The sequence below is a fragment of the Pan paniscus genome, chromosome 20 (assembly GCF_029289425.2).
Source record: "Pan paniscus chromosome 20, NHGRI_mPanPan1-v2.0_pri, whole genome shotgun sequence".
NCBI classification, from domain to species: Eukaryota; Metazoa; Chordata; class Mammalia; order Primates; family Hominidae; genus Pan; species Pan paniscus.
Genome location: NC_073269.2, coordinates 56,687,299 through 56,706,576, shown reverse-complemented (window position 1 = coordinate 56,706,576; position 19,278 = coordinate 56,687,299). Strand labels below are relative to the sequence as shown.

Genomic DNA, 19,278 nt, shown 5'->3' with positions numbered 1-19,278 from the left:
AGGAGCCGCGGACCTGCGACAGTGGCGAGGGGAGGAGCCGAGCCGGCACCGCGGCTGGCGCGCGGGGCTGCGGCGGCGGCGGCGGCGGCAGCGGCGGCTCCGGGTGAGTCCGCTCCTCCCCCTCCTTCTGCCACAGCCCCAGCCCCAGTCAAATCCCGGGGGTCGGCCCCGGCGCATGGGGGCGGGGTAGATGCAGAGGCGCGTGGATCTCGGGCCGGGGAGTGGGAGCGCTGCAGCGCTCTCTGGCCACCCCGGGGGAGGGGCACGTGGCCCTGGAAGGGGGTCCCGAAACACCTGGGTGTATCCCACCCCTCGCCCACCGATCCCCAGCGCGGGGGGATCGTTTCCTCATTCCGTGGCCCCTAAGGACTTAGGGCTCCGTGGCTTTTCGAAGTCCCGGACATCGTTCCCCTCCCCTGAAGCGTCTTGGGACCCCAGCATCTTAACCCCCCAAAACCTTAAAAAAAAAAAAATCCCATCCTCTCTGCAGCCCGGAGGCATTAAGGACTTCAACTCCCAGCAGACCCTGCAGCGCCGGGTCTATGAAGCCGCAGCAGCGCGAGCGCGAGACCTGCCGGGAATTGTAGTCTCTAAGCCCTCAACGGGAGCTGGGGGCCCGGAGGTGGGAGGGGGTGGCCGGGCTCCCAGTGGGTCGCCTGGGGTCGGGCAGCTGGCTCGAGTAGGGCAAGATGTGACTGTTAAGCTGAGCTTTTTCTCCCGGCCTCAGCCCCTAGATCAGACATTCCCTCTCATTACCCGGCGCGTGGGAACGGGTCCACAGCCCCTTCTCCGCCCTAGAACCCCCATGGGCTGCCGCCCGCCGCCGCCTCGGCTGCCACCCAGGACACGGCAGAGATAAGCGCAGGTGAGTGTGACCATGCCTGTCTTGGAGTCCTGGCCTTCTGCAGCACCCCCACGACACCTGTCCATCTGTGAGCCCTGGTCTGTCTGTTCCTAATTCCCCTTCAACCCATCTTGATGCCTGGCTCCGAGCCATGTGTCACTAATTCCCCCTCTCCCCACATCCACCTCTCCTTCCTAGCCTCCTCTCATTTATGCGCTCATTGAACCTTCCCTTATGAACCCATGTCTGTCTGCCCAGCCCTCCTCTCTCCTTTTGTCTATCTGCGATCTCTAGCCATCATCTGCTGTCCTTGCCCACCCATCCATCCTCCCATTCGACCGTTTCTCTTTCAAAGATATTTCTGCCCACACTCCTGCCTGCCCCTCTTCACCGTCTCTCGTCCTCTCGTCTCTCAAGCCCCCGTGAATTAATTACATCTCGGTTCATTCCTTGTCACTGTCCATCCCAAGTCTCAATCCTTGACTTTCCTTCTGCCTGCCTGTTCACCTCTCCATCTCTTCGGAGCCTCAGTCTGCCCTTCACATTATCTCTGTCTCCCCTCCCTGTATCTCTCCCTCCCTCAACTTGGTCCCCATCTCTGCATCTCCACCTCTCCACCCCCAGCTCCCACCATACCTATCCACCTCCAATCTCTCTACCCACATCCATCCTTCTCTCCTGGCCCTCCCCGCGTCTACCCCAGTCTGGCCTCCTTGGTCCCTGGACCCTCCAACTGCTTTCCTACCCTAAGCCCCTGTCATCCTGCTCCTGCTGTCTAAAATGCTTTTCTTTAAAATGCTTTTCCCACCCTGGCGCCACTGCCCCCCGCCTGTGGCTGGCTCCGTGTCATCCTTCAGGTTTGGGAGAGCCCTCCCTGACCGCCCCCCTCTGAGTTCCTTTGTGACACATTCTCCAGCTGTGTCCTGTGGAGCGCTTCTCACAGACAGTCTGAGAGTGACCGGTTTGTGCATGTGTTTTTGTTTGCTTGTTTACTCTATGTCTCCTCTCGTTGGATTGTGACACCGGGAGGTCAGGGAACTCCAGGACCTTGTTCTCTGCTGGATTCGCAGCAACCAGCACAGCACGTAGGGTGTAGTTGGTGCTGGATGGATGTTTGTTGAATGAATGAATGATGAATGGCTGGCACCTTGTCTGCTCATCCCTAACTCCTGTTCCTTCATCTGTGCAGCCCTAATCTTTGTTTCCTCATCTGTCCATCCCTTTATTTGTGCATCCTCATTCTTAGCCCCTTCACTGCCCTTCTCCATCTCTTCCTCCTTGTTCATTTGTCCCTGTTCTCTGTCCTCTACTCCACTCATGCCCATCTCTGTCCCCTTGACTTACCCAGTCCCTGCTACTATCTCCATCCCTAATTTCTGCCCTCTTGTCTGTCTACTCCTAATTCCTTTTCCTTGTCCATCCCTAATACCTGTCACCTTGTCCTTCTTCCTCGAATCTCCATCCCTAATCCATCTGCCCCTAATCTCTGTCCCCTTTGCCCATCCTTCCTTTGCTCGGTGTCTCTTTCCACCCTTATCTCCACACCTGCCCACCCTGCACTCCCATTCTGTTTCCCATCTGCACCCTTGCCCCATCCCTCCCACGCACAGGACCAGACGGCCACCATGTCAGGAGACTACGAGGATGACCTCTGCCGGCGGGCACTCATCCTGGTCTCGGACCTCTGTGCGCGGGTCCGAGATGCTGACACCAACGACAGGTGCCAGGAGTTCAATGACCGAATCCGAGGCTATCCCCGGGGTCCAGATGCAGGTCAGCACCCCTGCCTGTCTTGGCCAGCCCCCTGCTTGCACTATGGCCAGGAGACTCGGAGCAGAACTGCTCAGCTTTCCATTGCTTGTGGGGTCAGTCCCTCATAGAGTCTTGCCCCCATCCTGCCTGCTGCTGCCCTTCTCCCAAATCTCTGATCCAAGGAGAAGGAGCTGTGTGGTCTGCTTTTTGAGTTTTGCCCTGTGGGCCTCCCTCCGACTACCACCACCAAATGCCCCCTTCAGATATCTCTCTGCATCTTGTGCAAATGTCAGGCTCTTGAGTCAGACTGACTTGTTTGGGTTCAAGTCCCATCTCCCTCACTTTATTAATACTGCATGGCTGTAGGTAAGTGACTCTTCTTCTGGGACTCAGTCTCCTCATCTGGAAAATGGGGATAATAAAAGGGATGCTTCATAGAGCAGATGAAAGACTTAAATGATATAACACCTACGAAGCACTTAGAACAATGCTGGGATTCACTTACTGAGCACCAACTGTGGTCCAGGCAGCATGCGAGGTCCTCTGCACATCTCAATGATTACTCACAGTGACCCTTTGTGGAACATATAATCCCCATTTTCAACAGAGGAAACTGAGGCTGAGAAGGGTGAAGTGACCTGTCCAAGGTCACACAGCTAGAAAGCAGCAGGTTTCTGGGAATGAGGAAACATTATGAGTGCCATTGTCCAGATGAGGAAACGGTGACCAGAGGAAGCATGTGCTGAGTGATTACAACCACAGTCACACTTGCTGAGCACCAGGGCAGGGCCTGGCACCTCATGTGCAGGATGTCCAGGTGACAGTCATGAGGGATAAGGCCGAGAGAGCAGCAGTTGCTTGCCCAGAGGCTCAATGGTAGCAGAGGCAGAACTGAATCCTGCATAGTCTAGTACAGCACTGTAGTCTGGAGGTGCCCATGACCACCCTCAGGTTCAATGATTTGCTAGAATCATTGACTCACAGAACTCAGGAAACTGTTTTTGTTTGTCTGTCTGTTTTTGAGATGGAGTTTCACTCTTGTTGCCCAGGCTGGAGTGTAATTAATGGTGGGATCTCGGCTCACTGCATCCTCCACCTCCCAGGTTCAAGTGATTCTCCTGCCTCAGCCTCCAGAGTAGCTGGGATTACAGGCGTCTGCCACCATGCCCAGTTAATTTTTTGTATTTTCAGTAGAGACAGGGTTTCATCCTGTTCGCCAGGCTGGTCTCGAACTCCTGACCTCAAGTGATCCATCCGCCCCAGCCTCCCAAAGTGCTGGGATTACAGGCATGAGCCACCACGCCTGGCTGGAAACTGTTATACTCATGGTTATGGTTTATGACAGTGAAAGGATACAGACTGAAGTCAGCAAAGGGAAGAGGCACCCAGGGCAGAGTCCAGGACAGACCAGGGGTGAGCTTCCAGTCATCCTCTCCCAGTGGAGTCACATGGACAGTGCTTAATTTTCCCAGCAACGACGTGTGACAGCATGCACAGTCTATTACGAACCAGGGAAGCTCACCTGAGCCTTGGTGGGCAGGGTTTTTATTGGGGGTCAGTCTCATATACGTGACTGATTGCTGGTGTGGCTGACTTTAGTCTCCAGCTCCTCCAGAGGCTGAGCTGGAGGCCTCCAGCATATATCACAGTGTTAACATAGACTATGCCACATGATCCAAGGCCCCAGGTAAACAAAGACACTCTAATCAGGCAGGACATTCCATGGGCTTAGAGGTTCCCTCCCGGGAGCTGATCAAGGGCCAAACCTTTCTCTGGGCAAGGTGAATCTTCTACTGCGCAACTACACCACCTCTCCACGCCCAAATAGCTCCCCAGTCTGTGCAGACAGGAATGGGGAATCTGTCAGGGTTTGTGGGATTCATGTTTTGAGTTGGACAGGGTCTGAATCAGGCTGGCGGTAGGGGAAAGCATCTGTTTAATTTTTCTCCACAATGACCCTGTTTTCTCAACTCAACCTGTGTTCAGGAGGCTCGTAAAGTCCTTGCCTCTGGTTTCTAACAGGCCACCCAGAATGCTTAGTGAGTGTTGGTCACTTAAAAAGGAGCACTCTGGGCCAGGTGTGGTGGCTCACACCTGTAATCCCAGCACTTTGGGAGGCTGAGGTGGGCGGATCACAAGGTCAGGAGATCGAGACCATCCATGGTAAAACCCTATCTCTACTAAAAATACAAAAACAAAAAATTAGCTGGGCATGGTGGCAGGCGCCTGTAGTCCCAGCTACTTGGGAGGCTGAGGCAGGAGAACGGCATCAACCCAGGAGGTGGAGCTTGCAGTGAGCCAAGATCACACCACTGCACTCCGCAGAGATCGCATCACTGCACTCCAGCCTGGGTGACACAGCGAGACTCCGTCTCAAAAAAAAAAGAAGGAGCACTCTGGCCAGGCATGGTGGTGCATGCCTGTAATCCCAGTACTTTGGGAAGCCAAGGTGGATGGATCTGAGGCCAGGAGTTCAAGACCAGCCTGGCCAACATAACAAAACTCCGTCTATTCCAAAAATACAAAAATTAGCCAGGCGTGCTGGTGCCCCCGTCTATTCCAAAAATACAAAAATTAGCCAGGCGTGCTGGTGCCCACTTGTTGTTCCAGCTACTCAGGAGGCTCAGGCACAGGAAGTGCTTGAACCTGGGAGGTGGAGGCTGCAGTGAACCGAGATCATGCCACTGCACTCCAACATGGATGACAGAGCAAGACTCTGCCTCAAAAAAAAAAAAAAAAAAAAAGCACCCCAAGAGAAGAGGGAGGGGGGAAGGAAACCCAGAGTTCTTCTGCCAGTGCCTGGTATATGTCCCTGCAGGGCCACTTCCTCTCTCTCAGAGCCTGTTTTCTCATCTGTAAAATGGGATAAGTCATTCCAAAGTTATATAATGTCATAAGGATTAATGTCACACACCACTATAGCTTCACTAAGCAGTACAGGACCAGAAGGCAACCCCTTCCTGCTGTGTGTCCCCTAATATAACTGGACACAGCCATTCCACTCAGCTGTCCTTGCCGGCAATGGCCTAGCTACCTGCTTCCCCACCATAACCCACTGTCTGTCAGGAGTAGGGATTTTCCCTGTCTTTCACTTTGTCAACACCCAGAAGTCCATTTCAAAACAAATTCCCATTCCTTGAAGGTCATTTCTGAAAAACCCCACTCCTGGTACCAATTACTGAAGAAGCCTAAAACCTTTGATTGTAAGAACAATTCTGTACTTGGGTTTCTCTGCAAGGCATATCAGCACATATGTGGCATTCAGAATGCGTTAGCTATCTTGTTGATGGTGTTGGACGCACATAGTGGCAGCAATAGGATTTATTATTCTAATAAAAATTCACATTTGAACTACCATTTATTGGGAAGCGTTGAGGTGTGATAGCATCATAGTAAAGACCATGGGCTCTGAAGCCAGGCTTCCCAGACTTAAATCCTGACTCTACCACCTACCAGCTATGGACTTTGAGCAGGTAACTATGGGTATACAGACCTCAGTTTTCTTTTGTGGAAAACAGGGATAAATATGTTGCCAACCTCATGTAGTGCCTGGCAGGCTTAAATAACCTGATCTCTATAAAGTACTGAGCTATTTGGCATGTAATCACCCCTCAAGATATGTTTGTTATTATCTTCCACATGTGATTTACCTTCTGCATTCCTTCAAACTACTGTAAGAGGGAAGAACTGATTTTTCCTACTTGGAAAATGGGAAATGTAAGGTTCAGAGTGGTTAAGATATGTTCCCAAGGCCACACAGCAAGCGTGATTTAAACCCTGCCCTGCCTAACTGTGTCGTGCAAGGTCCATGCTTCCTTGACCATCTCTGAGCATTTTGGAGGACCTCGGTGCTACCTCACATGTTGTGTTCTATTATAGAGAGGTAGCAAAGTCTAGTGATTAAGAGAATAAAATCTGGAGAGAGACTGCTGGATTCAAATCTCAGAACTGTCATTTATTACTTGTAAAACCTTAAACAAATCACAGAATCTCTCTGTGTCTCAGTTTCCTCATCTTTAAAATGGTCATATAGAACTACTGGGCTGGGCACAGTGGCCACATCTGTAATCACAGCACTTTGGGAGGCCAAGGTGGGAAGATTGCTTGAGGCCAGGAGTTCGAGACCAGCCTGGGCAACATAGCAAGACCTCATCTCTACAGAAAAATTTAAAAGTTAGCCAGGTGTGATAGCACATACCTGTAGTTCCAGCTTCTTGGGAGGCTGAGGTAAGAGGATTGCTTGAGCCCAAGAGTTCGAGGGTGCAGTGAGCTGTGATTATGCCACTGCACTCCAGCCTGAGTAACAGAGATTCCATCTCTTTAAAAAAATACAATACTTAACCTTGTAGATTGTAGAACATAAATTAAGTAATACATGTAAAGTGCCTGGCACTTGCAATTGCATGGACAATTGCATGGCAAATATGAAGGGTTAACTCTTTGGGGACAGCAGAGGGAGGATGTACTGTGACCCCATCCTGACCCCTACCTCTGTCCTCGTTCTCTCCAGACATCTCCGTGAGCCTGCTGTCGGTCATCGTGACATTCTGTGGCATTGTCCTTCTGGGTGTCTCTCTCTTCGTGTCCTGGAAGTTGTGCTGGGTGCCCTGGCGGGACAAGGGAGGCTCGGCAGTGGGCGGTGGCCCCCTGCGCAAAGACCTAGGCCCTGGTGTCGGGCTGGCAGGCCTGGTAGGCGGAGGCGGGCACCACCTGGGGGCTGGCCTGGGTGGCCATCCTCTGCTGGGCGGCCCACACCACCATGCCCATGCCGCCCACCATCCACCCTTTGCTGAGCTGCTGGAGCCAGGCAGCCTGGGGGGTTCTGACACCCCTGAGCCCTCCTACTTGGACATGGACTCGTATCCAGAGGCTGCAGCAGCAGCAGTGGCTGCTGGGGTCAAACCGAGCCAAACATCCCCTGAGCTGCCCTCTGAGGGGGGAGCAGGCTCTGGGTTGCTCCTGCTGCCCCCCAGTGGTGGGGGCTTGCCCAGTGCCCAGTCACATCAGCAGGTCACAAGCCTGGCACCCACTACCAGGTGAGAGAGGATACTGGGTTGGGGGTCCACTCTGAACTTCTGCTCCTCCTCTGTGTCTCTTTCCTATCTATAGCTCTTATGAGTTTGGGATTTGGAGGGGAATCGGGGTATTGACTCCTGGATCTTAGGGAAAGAGGAGGCTGGGGCCCTAGACTCCTGGATCTGAGGGAGGTTGGGGCTGTGGGGTCTAGACCCCTTGGACCAGAAGGAGTAGGGGACTGGGGGCCTGAATTCCTGGGTCCAGAGGGAGGAGACTGGGGGCAGGACTTAGGACAGGAAAGTAGAGGAGAATAAGGTTGGATCCCCAAGTCCCCTGTGGCACAAGGCAGTTCACCCCCTTTCACCCTAAGCCAGGATTGGTAGTGGGACCTGGAGTTCCTTCATTCATTATTTCTCAATATACATGTAAATGTATATTGAGCACTGATATAAACTAGGCCTGAGAGGGGTGTTAGGAAAACACCAGACTCTGCCCTCCTGTCACTCACAGCGCAGGGGAGGCGACCCCCAGACTGGCTGTCCTGGTGTAGCCAGGTTGGTGAGACAGGAAAGCGACTCAGGGAACCGCAGCTGGGAGAAGGCTGGGAGCTTCCTGGAGGTGGAGATGTCTCAGCTGAGACCTGCAGGCTGAGGGAGAGTTGGGAAGGCAAAGAGGCAGGGCTGTGACCTGGGCATTCCAGGTGAAAGGAGCGGCCCAGGCAAAGACAAGAGGAGAACGAGATCCTAGTGCATTGTGAGGACAGCCCACACCAAGGGGACAGCCAGGGCACCAAGCCTTAGTCACCAAGGCATGAGAATAAGTTTGAAAAACGGAAAACTTCAGGCTGGGCGCAGTGGCTCATGCCTGTAATCCCAGCACTTTGGGAGGCCGAGGTGGGCAGATCACTTGAGGTCAGCAGTTCGAGACCAGCCTGGCCAATATGGTGAAACCCCATCTCTACTAAAAATACAAAAACAAACAAACAAAAATAGCCGGGCATGGTTGTGTGTGTCTGTAATCCCAGCTACTCGGGAGGCTGAGACAGGAGAATCTCTTGAACCTGGGAGCCAAGATTGCACCACTGTACTCCAGCCTGGGCAGCAGAGTGAGACTCCATCTCAAAAAAAAAAAAAAAAAAAAAGAAAGAAAGAAAAAAGAAAAAGAAAACTTCAGAGATGTGACTACAGACACCAGACCACATGGGGCTTTGAGTGCCCGCCTGAGGGTCTGGGACTTTGTCCTGAGGGCACTGAGGAGCCGTGGGAGGGCTGTGAGCAGGGGAGGGGCAGGCTCAGCTCTGGGTGTAGAAGGAACCCTCTGGGGCCATATGGGAGTGGGCTGGAGGGAGACACTGGAGGCTGAGAGTCCAGGAGAGGACAAGGCCTGAGCTGTGACCAGGACAGTGGGGATAGAGAGGAGAGACAGCCGGGGAGATTAAGAGAAGGGCAGAAGAGCATTCAAAGAAGGTCTGCCAGGGGTCCATGGAGAAGCATCCTGGGTCACCAGCTTGAGGTCCAAAAGAGGTTACTGGAAGCTGGTGCATGCACAGGTCTGGGCTGGAGCTAGCTTTGAAATGGGGAGAATGAGGCTGGGTGTGGTGGCTCACGCCTGTAATCCCAGCACTTTGGGAGGCCGAGGCGGGCAGATCATCTGAGGTCAGGAGTTTAAGACCAGCCTGACCAACATGGTGAAACCCCATCTCTGCTAAAAATATAAAAATTAGCCGGATATGGTGGTGCGTGCCTGTAATCCCAGTCACTCGGGAGGCTGAGGCAGGATAATCACTTGAACCTGGGAGGCAGAGTTTGCAGTGGGCCGAGATCGCGCCTTTGCACTCCAGCCTGGATGACAAGAGCAAAACTTCGTCTCAAAAGAAAAGGAAAGAAGGAAGGAAGGAAAGAAGGGAGGGAGGGAGGGAGGGAGGGAGGGAGGGAAGGAGAGAAGGAATGCCCCCAGATACCAATGGGGAATCTGAGACTCAGAGAGCACAGTGGCTTCCTCAAGCTCACACAGTGAGCAAAGGAGGGGACTTGTGGCCACCTGGCTGGGGGATGGAGGGAAAGGCAGGGAGGAGTCTCCCAGGTCTCTGCACGCAGTCAAAGATCAGAGCCACTGACCTCACCTTGGTCTCCCCCCCACCCCCTACAGGTACCCAGCCCTGCCCCGACCCCTCACCCAGCAGACTCTGACCTCCCAGCCGGACCCCAGCAGTGAGGAGCGGCCACCTGCCCTGCCCTTACCCCTGCCTGGAGGCGAGGAAAAAGCCAAACTCATTGGGCAGATTAAGCCAGAGCTGTACCAGGGGACTGGCCCTGGTGGCCGGCGGAGCGGTGGGGGCCCAGGCTCTGGAGAGGCAGGCACAGGGGCACCCTGTGGCCGTATCAGCTTCGCCCTGCGGTACCTGTATGGCTCGGACCAGCTGGTGGTGAGGATCCTGCAGGCCCTGGACCTCCCTGCCAAGGACTCCAACGGCTTCTCAGACCCCTACGTCAAGATCTACCTGCTGCCTGACCGCAAGAAAAAGTTTCAGACCAAGGTCCGGAGCAGCGGGCTGGACACCGGGTTCCCACAGAGAGGGAGCTAGGGCTCTGGACTCCTGGGTCTGAGGGAGGAGGGGCTGGGGGTCTGGACTTCTGGGTCTGAGGGAGGAGGGGCTGGGGGCCTGGACTCCTGGGTCTGAGGGAGGAGGGGCTTGTCCTGGACTCCTGGGTCTGAAGGAGGAGGGGCTGGGGGCCTGGACTCCCGGGTCTGAGGGAGGAGGGGCTGGGGGCCTGGACTCCCAGGTCTGAGGGAGGAGGGGCTGGGGGCCTGGACTCCTGGGTCTGAGGGAGGAGGGGCTGGGGGCCTGGACTCCTGGGTCTGAGGGAGGAGGGGCTGGGGGCTGGACTCCTGGATCCTGTGGAGGAGGGGCTGGGGGCCTGGACTCCCGGGTCTGAGGGAGGAGGTGCTGGGCCTGGACTCCTGGGTCTGAGAGAGGAGGGGCTGGGGGCTGGACTCCTGGATCCTGTGGAGGAGGGGCTTATGGGCACGGTGTCTGTCTCCTGTCGCCCACCACCACCAGGTGCACAGGAAGACCCTGAACCCCGTCTTCAATGAGACGTTTCAATTCTCGGTGCCCCTGGCCGAGCTGGCCCAACGCAAACTGCACTTCAGCGTCTATGACTTTGACCGCTTCTCGCGGCACGACCTCATCGGCCAGGTGGTGCTGGACAACCTCCTGGAGCTGGCCGAGCAGCCCCCTGACCGCCCGCTCTGGAGGGACATCGTGGAGGGCGGCTCGGTCAGTGGCCCTCTCCCCTGACCTTCCCCTTCCCAGGGCCCTGAGACCCCCCGGGTTGCAAGCCCCCTGCCCTCAGAGTTCATAACTTCCTCACTTCTTGTCCCCACATTTTTCTGTTAAAATGTATCACACTGGGGAAGACTGCAAACTTACAGGCAAGAATAGAGAATGAGCCGGGCGCGGTAGCTCATGCCTATAATCCCAGCACTTTGGGAGGCCAGGTGGGCAGATCACTTGAGGTTGGGAGTTCGAGACCAGCCTGGCCAACATGGAGAAACCCCATCTCTACTAAAAATACAAAAATTAGCCGGGCATGGAGGCACATGCCTGTAATCCCAGCTACTTAGGAGGATGAGGCAGGAGAATCGCTTGCACCAGGAAGTGGAGGTTGTGGTGAGCAGAGATCATGCCATTGCACTCCAGCCTAGGCAACAAGAGCGAAACTCCGTCTCAAAAAAAAAAAAAAAGAACAGATAATGATACAATGGACACCGTTCCTCTCCTCAACATCGCCAAATGTTAGCATCAGGCCTGGATCCGATTTTCCAACCTCTCACCCGCTTTGCCATAGGATGCCTTCCTGCCTCAACCCTATGACTTCTCCCCTCTCACCCCAGACTTCTTACCTTCCTAACTTCCTGACTTTCCAATGTCTGGACTTCTGGAAGCCCCAGTCCCTCTCTAATCTCTGAACTTCTGAAAGCCCCAATCCCTCTCTAATCTCTGAACTTCTGAATTTTCCCAACCCCTGACATTGGAACTCTTTCATATTCTGACCCTCTGTTTTTTCATGGTCCCTGCCCGAATGCTGATAGCTTGATCCCCCAGGCCTCAGCCATCCTGGGATCCCCAATATGCAGACACTCCTCAATTCTCCCAGCATCCAGATTATAGGGCCCAATGGCTTCTTCCTTATTCCTTGCGACCCCTGCCCTCTGGTATCTCATTCTCCCTGTACCTCCAATCCCTCCCCAGCCGCATTCTTAGGTACTTCTCGTGTGTGTGTCCTGAGCCCTTCTGCCCCACCAAATCTCAGATCCTCAACTCTACAGCGCCCCCGCTCCAACCTAATTTGTGGATTATCCAACATTGCAGTTCTCTGCCAATCTGGGGTAGCTGTGTGTGTGTTGTGGGGAGGGCGGCCTTCATATCAGGAGAGGACTAGACCTCCTCAAGGTTCTTTCCTTTTCTGAGCCTCAGTTTCCCCATCTGTTCAATGACAGATGTCCAGTTGAGCTGGGTGCCTATAGCTCTTTGGGTAGGCTTCTTCATGGGGCCCTCCCCAGCCTGCCTGCTTGGCCCCCAAGCCCAGCCTTTGAGATTGAAGTGCCCAGTTCCAAGGTCCCAGGGCCCCTGTGTATTCCACCAGCTCCTACTCCCAGTCATCACCCATGGCAGCCCCATGCCAGGGCCTTCTCTCTGTATCCATGCTGGCCTAATTCTTGTGCTCACCCTTCTCATTTTCTCTCTCCATCATCATCAATTGAGGTTTTCCTCACTCATTCCATTGATTCATACATTCTCTCTCTCTCTCTCATTTTTTTTTTTTTTTTGAGACAGAGTCTCTCTCTGTCACCGAGGCTGGAGTACAGTGGCACAATCTCAGCTCACTGCAACCTCCACCTCCCGGGTTCAAGTGATTGTGATTCTCATGCTTCAGTCACCCAAGTAGCTGGGATTACAGGCACCTGCCACCATGCCCGGCTAATTTTTGTATTTTTAGTAGAGACAGGGTTTCGCCATGCTGGCCAGGCTGGTCTCGAACTCCTGAGCTCAGGTTAACCGCCCACCTCAGCCTCCCAAAGTGCTGGGATTACAGGCATCAGCCACTGCACCCAGCCTTCATTCATTTCTTCAACCACTGTTTTTTTCAGGAGCAGGGCCTGGGGACCCCAGGCAGCCCTCGGCAGCTCCATGTCTAGATGGTCGGGCCTTGTGTCAGGGGCCAGGGTTATGGGGAGGCACAGGAGGAGCCTCTGCAGGGCTGTGGGGGATCTGGGAGCTTGTGGAACGAGGGGAGGCTCAAAGGCCAAGGAGGAGATAGAGGGAAGAGTGTTCTGGCAGAGGGACAGCCTGGGCAGATGCCCTGAGGGGAGCAAGGAGAGAGTCCTGGGACAGTTGGGAGGCCGCAGGGCTAGGCCAGGTTGGTCAAAGCTCCCAGCTAGCTCCAGCGTGGCTCCAGCCTGTGTGTCAGGGTTGGGGGCAGTCCTGGAAAGTTCGGTGGAGGTTGATGAATCTCCTGCCCTCTCTCAGGCTGGTTTATGTGTGTGTGTCTGCTTGGTCTTTGTCCCACTCTGTCTGAGTCAGCCTCTCTCTCTCTCTCTCTCTTCCTCTTGGTGCAGGGAGTAGGGTATCTGAGTCTAGGTTTCTCTCTCGCTCTCTGGTCTCTGCCCCTCCACTCTAATTCTAGGTAACTATCACTCTCTCTGGGTCTTTATGCACCCCCAACCCACTGTCTCTGTCCCTCTCTCTCTCTGGGCCTCTGTCTCTCTCTGAGTCTCTCTCTCTCTATATCTCTCTCTCTTTCTCTCTCTGGGTCTCTGTACCCCCTGTCTCTGGGCTTCTGTCTCTCTCTAGGTCTCTATCTCTCTGTCTCTGGGTCTCTGTCCCCCTCTCTCTCTGGGTCTCTGCCCCTTTCTCTCTCTGGGTCTCTGTCCTCCTCTCTCTGGGTCTCTGTCCCCCTCTCTCTCTGGGCCTCTGTCCTCCTCTCTCTCTGGGCCTCTGTCCTCCTCTCTCTCTGGGTCTCTGTCCTCCTCTCTGGGTCTCTGTCCCCCTCTCTCTCTCTGGGCCTCTGTCCCCCTCTCTCTCTGGGTCTCTGTCTCCCTCTCTGTCTGGGTCTCTGTCTCCCTCTCTCTGGGTCTCTCTCTGTGTCTGTCTCTGGGCCTCTGTCCCTCTGACTTGAGAACTTTGCCTGTGGGTCTGTCTTTCCAGCTGTATCCCTCAGTGTTTTGGCTTCTGTTTCAGTCTATTTCTCTTTGTGTTTTCTCTCTCTCTCACCTTCTCTGTCTCTCCCCTCCTCTCTCTCTCCCCTCACTCATGCTTCTTCCAGTCTTTCCTGCAGAACAAATAAGCTTTGATGGTCATGGGCAGCTGTGGCCAGGGAATTACTGGGCCTTGTCCCAAGAGTCAGATTGCTAAGTGGATGAGAAGCCTGAGCCCTGGATGTCAGGGTGTAAAGCAGGAGGCTCCGACCGGAGAGAAAATCAGGGAGAGTTGAAGAGGGGCTGAGGCAAGATATCGCTGACCTTTTCCCCAACTGCAGGAAAAAGCAGATCTTGGGGAGCTCAACTTCTCACTCTGCTACCTCCCCACGGCCGGGCGCCTCACCGTGACCATCATCAAAGCCTCTAACCTCAAAGCGATGGACCTCACTGGCTTCTCAGGTGAGGGTCCTGGGTCTGAGGGAGGAGGGCTGGGGGCCTGGACTCCTGGGTCTGAGGGAGGAGGAGCTGGGGATCTGGACTCCTGGGTCTGAGGGAGGAGGGGCCAGGGGCCTGGACTCCTGGGTCGGAGAGAGGAGGACCTGGGGTCTGGACTCTTGGGTCTGAGGAAGGAGGGGCTGGGGGCCTGGGGCCCCAGACCTCTGGGTCTGAGGGAGGAGGGGCTCGGGGCCTGGGGTCCTGGACCCCTAGGTCTGAGGGAGGGAGTCTCTGTTCCTTACTTCATTGCTGTTCCCAGACCCCTACGTGAAGGCCTCCCTGATCAGCGAGGGGCGGCGTCTGAAGAAGCGGAAAACCTCCATCAAGAAGAACACGCTGAACCCCACCTATAATGAGGCGCTGGTGTTCGACGTGGCCCCCGAGAGCGTGGAGAACGTGGGGCTCAGCATCGCCGTGGTGGACTACGACTGGTGAGGGGCGCGGCCCGGGTGGGGGTCAGGCAGGAGGGCTGGGGTGGGGACAAGCCCTCCCACCACCCTCCACGGTCCTCACTGACCCCAACCCCCAGCATCGGGCACAACGAGGTGATCGGCGTGTGCCGCGTGGGCCCCGACGCTGCCGACCCGCACGGCCGCGAGCACTGGGCAGAGATGCTGGCCAATCCCCGCAAGCCCGTGGAGCACTGGCATCAGCTAGTGGAGGTGAGTAGGGGTCCCACACCGACCCCTGACAAGCACCCGTGCACCCTCGGCCCCTTCATCCATGCAACGAACGCCCTGCATGTTTATGAGTCGCAGAACCAGGCGTCCTAGGTTTCAATCCCTGCTGTGCCAACTTTAGCTGTGCGGCTTAGAGCCAGTTACCCAAGCGCTCTGTGCCTCAATTTACCCACTAGGAAATGGGACTGTTGATAGCATCTTCTGTTAGGATAGAGGTGAGATGTGCTGAGTTAAACGTTCTGTAAGTGGTCGCTGCTGTTGTTACCCATGAGGCTAAGTTGAAAATAGAGGGGGCTGGGCGTGGTGGCTCACGCCTGTAATCCCAGCACTTTGGGAGGCCGAGGAGGGTGGATCACCTGAGGTCAGGAGTTTGAGACCAGCCTGACCAACATGGAGAAACCCTGTCTCTACTAAAAATACAAAATTAGCTGGGCGTGGTGGCGCACGCCTGTAATCCCAGCTACTTGGGAGGCTGAGGCAGGAGAATCGCTTGAACCTGGGAGGCAGAGGTTGCGGTGAGCTGAGGTGGCGCCATTGCACTCCAGCCTGGGCGACAGAGCAAGACTCTGTCTCAAAAAAAAAAAAAAAAGTCATTTAAGATTATCGCTTGATCAGGAGAAATAATCAAACATGGCCATTCTCTCAATAGAAAACAAGAGGAGCAAAGAAGTAGCTTTAGAAAGTGTTATTGGCAGATTTGCCTCCATTAAAAGCTAAGAAAGTCAAATTATTCAAATTCTGTCTAGGGTATATATGAAAGATTTAAATGTAAAATAATGTTGTGAATTTCAACACACTTACTTCATTTTTCAGTATTTTTCAACTAGTTTAGCATTCCAGGAAAAATAAATTTAGAAAAAATATATAAAAACTTGGGCAGGGCACAGTGGCTCATGCCTGAAATCCCAGCACAGGCCTTGGGAGGCCAAGGTGGGTGGATCACTTGAGCCTGGGAGTTTAAGACTAGCCTGAGCAACATGGGGAGAGCCTGTCTCTACAAAAATAATTTAGGAATTAGCTAGGCATGGTAGTGTGTGCTTATAGTCCCAGCTACTCAGGAGGCTGAGGCAGGAGGATCTCTTGAGCCCAGGAGCTTGTTACTGCAGTGAGCTATGATCTTACCACCACACTCCAGCCTGGGCAATGGAGCAGGAACCCCTCTCCTTAAAAAAAAAAAAAGCAAGTATATGAGGGCACATACATTTCCTTTGAAATAGCAGTCTGATGTGGCATGAGACTGGCCTTTTTTTAAAATTTGATATTTTCTTCATCATTGTTTTTTTGCATTAATTTTGATTTTTTTAAAATCTTGCATTATTATTATTATTGTTATTATTGAGACAGTCTCACTCTGTCACCCAGGCTGGAGTGCAGTGTTGCAATCTTGGCTCACTGCAACCTCCCCCTCCCTGAGTTCAAGTGATTCTCCTGCTTCAGCCTCCCAAGTAGCTGGGACTACAGGCGTGTGCCACCTCACCCTGCTAATTTTTTTTTTTTTAGAGACAGGGTTTTGCCATGTTGGCCAGGCTGGTCTCAAACTTCCGACCTCAAGTGATCCACCCACCTTGGGCTCCCAAAGTGCTGGGATTACAGGCGTGAGCCACCGCGCCTGGCCAATATTGCATGAAATATTCTTTATCTTGATTGCTGCATTTGGGGCACACATTTACATTTGGTACTGGGTGAAACTTTCACCACATCACCAGATTTAGTCTGGCCCTGCTGTGGGCTTTTTTCCAGTGATCATGAGGGACCCGACAGCTGGGCACAGAACTCAGATTTGAGATTGGAAAAGACGGGGACTCTACTAAGGTGGATAGGATGGAGGCTACTCCCTCCTCCTGTCATTCACTCATTCATCCATTCATTAATTCATCCCACAAACCTTCCCAGGAGTTTCTGGTGAGCCACTGCCCATGTTGGGCAACGCTGGCGGCACAGAGTCTAGGCCGAGTCCTGACACTGCCCATGAATTTCAGCCCCTCATGCTCCCTGTGGCCCCAGAAGATCCTTCTACACCCAGAGCTTCCCCTCCCCTTCCTTGCTCACAGCCCTCCCGTGGCTCCCCAGTGGCCCCAGGACAGAGTCTCAGCCCCTCTGATACCATGCAGGACCTGCCCCACTCATCCCTACAGCCTCATCTCTCCTCGCATTGGCAGAGACTCCTCTTTTTTGTGCCTCCATTTCCCCATCTATAGAATGGAATTGTAATACCATCTGTCCATCACTTCAGGGCCAAGTGAGAAAGCGCATCCTAAATAATGAAACAGGATTGACGTCTTCTCCTGTTGATGATTAGCATCTGTTTCAACTCTCTGTCCCTCACTCCCGAACCTTCTGGACTTTCTCCTTTAGGAAAAGACTTTGACCAGCTTCACAAAAGGCAGCAAAGGACTATCAGAGAAAGAGAACTCCGAGTGAGGGGTAAGTAGCCTGGCCACAGGGAAGGGGCTGGGGGTGGAGATGCCTGCGTCTGAGGGAGGAGGGGCTGGGGGCCTGGACTTCTGGGTCTGAGGGAGGAGAGCCTGGGGCCTGGACTCCTGGGTCTGAGGGAGGAGAGGCTGCGCCTGGGACTCCTGGATCTCTGGGTGGTGATGGAGCTACAGGAAGTCGTGGTGCAGTTCTCTGCCATTGCTGACCCCTCCTTTCCTGCTCCATCGTGCAGGTCTGGCCTAGGCCCGGGATTGGACCAGGCTCCCTCAGGACCCCATCCTTTCCTGCCCGGACCGTGAATTCATCTCCTTGAAGCCATAACGTCCGAGCTGCTGGTGCAGGGCAGCCCTGGCCCTAGGCTTCCTACCCCTGGAAGCGAGAGGATGAGAGGAGGCCGGCCCAGCTCCTTCTTTCAGGGTGGGGGGCATTCAGCCTCCACTGTGTCTGTCTTTTCTTCCCTGGGGCTCCCCCTCGAGGCGAGGGGCCATGCATGTCTGGGGGACCCCTGCCCCCCAAAACCCTCTGTCTGTCTCTGTCTCTTTGCTGTTTGTCCAAGACTCAGTGTCCCGACCCTTGTTCTCGCCGTGAATGTCAATGGGCCAATCCTCTCTGTCCTTTCAGACACACACACACCTGTGTCCACCCCTTCTGTTCGCCACACCCTGCGTCTGGCCGGTCCCCCCACTGCTGCTGCTATCAACGCCAGAATAAACACACTCCGTGGGTCTCACTCCAACTGGGCCTCCTGTCCTCTCTGAGACTGGGAAACCGGATTGGAACATGCTGGCTCTGCAAGCAGACAAATTTGTGTTTCTTTCAATGACTGGGCAACTTAATGATCTCTCTGAGCCTCAGTTTATAAAAATGGTGTTAGTCAGGATCATTGTGAGTACAGAACACAAAATTCAACCCAAAGCCGTAAACAGAATTGAAAGACCTCTGTCCATGGAAAGCCTATGAACACATTGAACACAGAGGGACTTCAGGCATGGTTAGATCCAGCTGTTCAAGGGACTCTCACTTCTGCTTTCCTCTTTTTTTTTTTTTTTTTGGATGGAGTTTCACTCTTGTTGCCCAGGCTGGAGTGCAGTGGTGTGATCTCGGCTCACTGCAACCTCGCGGTTTCAAGCGATTCTCCTGCCTCGGCCTCCTGAGTAGCTGGGATTACAGCCGCTCGCCACCACGCCTGGCTAATTTTTTGTATTTTTAGTAGAGACGGGGTTTCACCATGTTGGCAGGCTGGTCTCGAACTCCTGACCTCCTGTGATCTGCCCACCTTGGCCTCCCAAAGTGCTGGGATTACAGGCGTGAGCCACCGTGCCTGGCTATTGGCTTCTCTCTCAGGTAGGTGTTTGCAGTGGCAATGAGATGGTCACTTGGAGCTCCAGGTGTATAATGCTGTATCTGTTATGATACCTTCGGCTGGAAAAAAAAAAAAAAAAAACCTTCCCAACTGAAAGAGAAAGATTTTTTTGCATGTTTGCATATCAGATTTTTCAAAGACAGTCCCAGGGTTGGTTCAGCTGCTCAACAACATTAGGCTCTGGTTGGCATCTCTGAGACTGGTGTTCGTTCCCCTCCTGAGTACAAACTGTCTATAGCAGCATCATGTTCTCACACACTGGCATCTAAATCAGGCAGTGTAGACCGGGGCCTCCCCTTCTGTGTTCCCCTTTTTTCCTCCTCAGAATAATTCTCCTTATTTCTCTCTTGCCAGAACCCGGCTGTGTGGCTACCCTGAGTTGCAAAGCGGTCTGGGTAGTGAACATCTGTCATTTCCAGTCCCCATGGTGGGGTGCGGGCTTTGCCTAGAGGAAGCACGGGGAGGGGAACTATTGTTGGGTAGGAAATTAA

At 54.0% G+C, this 19,278-nt stretch overlaps 1 protein-coding gene across 8 annotated transcripts; it reads left to right on the top strand.

Annotated features, from left to right (window-relative positions):
* The first annotated feature begins 8 nt into the window (after positions 1–8).
* On the top strand, positions 9–18,160 carry SYT3 (synaptotagmin 3). 8 transcript variants are annotated; one of them, XM_063600546.1, is made up of 12 exons: positions 21–103; positions 491–622; positions 728–865; positions 2,455–2,617; positions 7,107–7,632; positions 9,761–10,148; positions 10,674–10,892; positions 14,155–14,275; positions 14,571–14,742; positions 14,841–14,973; positions 17,347–17,415; positions 17,657–18,160. In XM_063600546.1, exons 4-11 carry the CDS (start codon positions 2,470–2,472, stop codon positions 17,410–17,412), a joined length of 1,773 nt encoding a protein of 590 aa, XP_063456616.1. In that variant the 5' UTR covers positions 21–103; positions 491–622; positions 728–865; positions 2,455–2,469; the 3' UTR covers positions 17,413–17,415; positions 17,657–18,160. The 8 variants fall into 8 exon arrangements, with proteins under 8 accessions (XP_063456615.1, XP_034800248.1, XP_063456616.1 ...); XM_063600545.1 differs by lacking the exon at positions 491–622 and having other exon boundaries at positions 9–103; XM_034944357.3 differs by lacking the exon at positions 491–622 and having other exon boundaries at positions 9–103; positions 2,091–2,617.
* The last annotated feature ends 1,118 nt before the right edge of the window (positions 18,161–19,278 follow it).